Source organism: Orycteropus afer, unplaced genomic scaffold, assembly GCF_000298275.1.
Source record: "Orycteropus afer afer isolate SDZICR_OR568_19922 unplaced genomic scaffold, OryAfe1.0 scaffold00026, whole genome shotgun sequence".
NCBI lineage: Eukaryota > Metazoa > Chordata > Mammalia > Tubulidentata > Orycteropodidae > Orycteropus > Orycteropus afer.
The window spans coordinates 8,828,548-8,832,671 of NW_006921613.1; the positions used below are offsets into that span (position 1 = coordinate 8,828,548).

At 39.3% G+C, this 4,124-nt stretch overlaps 1 protein-coding gene across 1 annotated transcript in view; it reads left to right on the forward strand.

The window, feature by feature from the left end:
- Window positions 1–4,124, forward strand: part of ATP8B4 (ATPase phospholipid transporting 8B4 (putative)) — a 347,934-nt gene that overhangs the window by 187,842 nt on the left and 155,968 nt on the right. Inside the window, exon 9 of the mRNA XM_007935307.1 lies at window positions 3,301–3,383. Coding sequence (XP_007933498.1) covers window positions 3,301–3,383 — 83 coding nt within the window. The remainder of the gene's footprint in view (window positions 1–3,300; window positions 3,384–4,124) is intronic.

Below are 4,124 nucleotides of genomic sequence, written 5' to 3' on the forward strand. Positions count from 1 at the left end.
AAACCAGTCCATTTCAGCTCACTAATGCCGAGGATATCAATCTTTATGCGTTCCATTTCCTTTTTGACAACTTCCAATATTCCTAGATTCATACTTCATACATTCCGTGTTCCGATGATTAATGGATGTCTGCGGCTGTTTCTCTTCAATTTGAGTGGTACCATATCAGCAAATGAAGATCTTGAAAGCTTCACACCGTATACCAAAATTAATTCCTGTTTCTATATCAGTGTTAACGTTAGCTGTCAGTTGATCTATATAAATTCCATCATAACACCATGTGAATAGTAAAAACCAAAACCAAATCCACTGCCATAGAGTCAATTATAACTCATAGTGACCCTATAGGACAGAATAGAAATAGAAATGCCCCAAAGGGTTTCCAAGGCTGTAAGTCTTTACAGAAGCAGACTGCTTCATCTTTCTCCTGTGGAGCAGCTAGTGAGTTGAAACCACCAACCTTTCGGTTAGCAAACTAATGCTTTAACCACAGCACCACCAGAGCTTCTTCACATATGAATCATAGCCGGGCTAATAAGTTATTCAAATTATCAAACAGGATACTTGATAACCCAGCTAATTATTTCAACAGTGCTGGAATTTCAGGCTGTATTAAGTCAGTTGGAGGTGTATCTATAACCTTCCTGGTGTCCCTCAGTTTATACCACTAAGGTCATACTTCCTACTAACTTATGCCAACCCTGCATGTGCTGGGCTGGATTTCAGAGATAATTTCATATAAGTAACTGGAAACTGAAGTCTGTTTTACTTTAGAAAATTAGAGGTCCAACGGGTGAATTTATAACATTCTTTAAAGATTTCATTATCAAAATGCAAAATTCACAGAGTTCTGTAACCTTGGACTGTTAAACTAGAAATTATTTTCTTTAAGGTATTGGCAAATTAAACTGTGGTCCAGTCTACCATGTGAGATTTAGACTTTTAATGGTATAACCTCTTGGTGTCTGCTCTATGGCATTTGTTTCTGTTTTAGTTTCTCTGCTCTGGCTTCATTGGACCCTTGGAACTGCTTGAGAACCTAGAAAGAACCTGGCATATTCTTTCATCAATTTGCAGGGTCATCACCTGTTATTTGAAGGCAGAATATAAAACAGATTAAACCCTAAACTTTTTGTTCATTTGACCCTGCTACTTAAAGCTCTGGTAGTGTAGTGCCAAAGGCACTTGACTGCTAACCAGAAGGTTGGCGGTTCAAATCCACTAGTCACTCCTCAGAAGGAAGGTTGGGCAATCTACTTCCATAGTGATACTGCCTCGGAAACCCAAGAAGGGGTCACTATGAGTCAGGGTCTGACTCGATGGGACACAACAAAAACAACAACAACAACACTTAAATCCAATTAGAAAAGTCTTTCAGCTCCCTGGAGTTTTTGTCCCTGACATATGATAGATACTCAGTAACTGTGTGATGAATTCAAAATTATTCCTCTCCTAGCTTTCACATTCTTTTGAAACTGCAAATTAATCACATCCAAAGGATCTGACAAATGCTTAAAATAATTTTTAAGTTTATCAAGATACTTAGAAAGTATAAAGGGAGAGTATGCCATGTCACTGAAGTCATTAACCAGGAGTCTTAAAAAATTTTTTCAAAATATCAGCAAGGTCTGTGTATGACTGTTGTCCCCCCTTTAGTTTCCACACTGGAAGGAGGAAGTTATATATTGAATAGAATCCTCAGAAAGCAGCTCAACATGATGACATGCTTTGATGAATGACCTGATGTCTAGAGTAGGGTTAAAAAAAAAAAAGGCTGTCCAACTTAGTTGATGTGACTCACTATTTTAATTATTTGAAAATTTCTTTAAATGGACAGACATATTAGTTCTTCAGCCTCAACATCACTCATCTAACTCTTATCTGCCAAGCTGTGCTCAATTTCTGCCTTGTCCATGAAGTTCTTCTTGACCATCTCAATCCCTATTCATCTGTGCCTCCTGTATCTTGATTGAGATTACTTTTTAATAAGCTTCAATTATATATCTAACTGGGTGCTCTGGTAGCATAGTGCCTAAGGCACTTGACTGCTAACCAGAAGCTGGCGGTTCAAACCCACCAGCCACTCCTTGGAAGGAAGATGGGGAAATCTACTTCCGTAGTGATACTGCCTCAGAAACCCAAGGAGGAGTTGCTATGAGTTGGGCCCAACTCGACGGCAAATAACAACAACAACAACAATACATCTAACTTAGTGTTTTCTACAGAAAGTTATTTAATCAATACACATTCCTTGAATTGAGTCCATAATTTCCTAACATCACTGTGAAATTCATGTATGGAAGATTAGATTGAATGCCCTCTCAGGTACCTGTTTCTCAGTTCCTTAAACTCCATATTTCATGATTTGACATGTAACTCCATATGGTGATACTTGCTTTTTCATCTACCAATTGTTTCTCTCAAGAGGACAGTAGTTCTCTGGGGGCAGCACTGGGTATCATGGGGTAACCATAGTAAGTATCCATTCAGTATTTGTTGACTAAATGAACCCACTTTGAAACATTTCCATAAAAGATGGAACACCAGCAAACGATCTTAAGATATAATACAGCAGAAGAGAATTAGGTTGAACTCAGTGAGAAAATTGGGATGGCAAGTCCTTAAACAGAAGACATGAGTGACAGTCATAGAATCTTCCCTGCTGGCTATTTCATGACTACTGGAGAGCCATCTGTCCAATATAAGTGCAGTCCTGCCTAGAAGGAAATGACTAGCTCACTATGACCTGCTGAGCTCCCGTTTGGTTCTACAATTCTAGACTTATGGGATACTTGCCTTGTTTCTCCAAGAAAGAAAAAGTTGTATTCCTTTTTCCATTTAAATTTCGGCTACTGTGAAATTAACCATGACCATCTTTCACAAGTAAAACCATCTTTCACAAGTAAAACTCCTACATAGATAGTAGACACTGGAATGATACTGGCCTTCTTTATTTGGTAATTGTGTTTCCATTCCTAATGTGTTTTGTAACTCACGCATGATGTCTAAGTAGGTTCCAATGAAACCATATTTAGCATGTCCTCTGTTCTTTCAAATAGCAAACCAGATTACTGTGTTGTTATACAGATGTGCTGTGGGTGGAAAGCCAACTCTTAGGAGCCTGGAAAACCCTCCCTACTTTCCTGAGACTGTGAGAAGTGTGAATACATTAAAAGGGAGTTTCTTGAATTTCTTGGGTTGAGTTTTGCATGTGCTGTACCCTCCTGCTTGCTTTGTGTATATAAGATGCTGTTGGGCTGTTCCATATTAAAATTTATGTCATACCAATTAATTTCACAGGGAAACAAACCTAAAAGTCCGCCACGCATTATCAGTTACTTCAGAACTTGGAGCAGATATCAGCAGGCTTGCGAAGTTTGATGGTAAGTGGTTAAAACAGACAAAAAACTCAAAACTGAAAAGCAACATAATAAACTAATGATCTGAGATTCAATTTATCTTGCTTTTTATGTGGTGGAAGGACATAAAACTCCCCCAGAATCAAAGCTTGTAATCTCTTCTCACACTACAGAGTAAAAAGAGTTTAACAAATGTTTATCAGTTCATCCTTCATTTCACCCTTGTTTTCTCTTCTCTAGATCTCTTTTCCTCCTGTCCCACAATGCCCTTTACTTGCCTGACCTTGGCCTTCCTGGAGCCCTATGCAAACTTGCTGAAGATGAGTGTGGCCACACTTTTATCTCCAGCACTGAGTCTAATCATCCAATCTCTGGCTCCATAACAAAGACCAAACACTAGATTGCAAACTTCACGTAGACAGCAATCCTGCCTCATGTTTTCTGCCTCTTGCACAGTGCCTGGCATAACATCTTAAAGATAGTAGGTGTCCAAGAACAATATCTGGGGCTTTTTCATCCCTTGGTTAGTTGTTGTCCTTTATTTTAGGCCCCCCCCTTTTTTTTCTAATCCCCATCTTCACACCATTCAACCTAGTCCTTCCTCTGCTGCTCAGCATGGTCTCTCTTGCCTCTTCTGTCTCAGTTGTCTTGTTCTTTTTTCTTAAAGCTACCCACCAGCCACTCCTCGGAAGGAAGGTTGGGCAATCCTACTTCCGTAGTGATACTGCCTCGGAAACCCAAGGAGGGGTCGCTATGAGTCGGGTT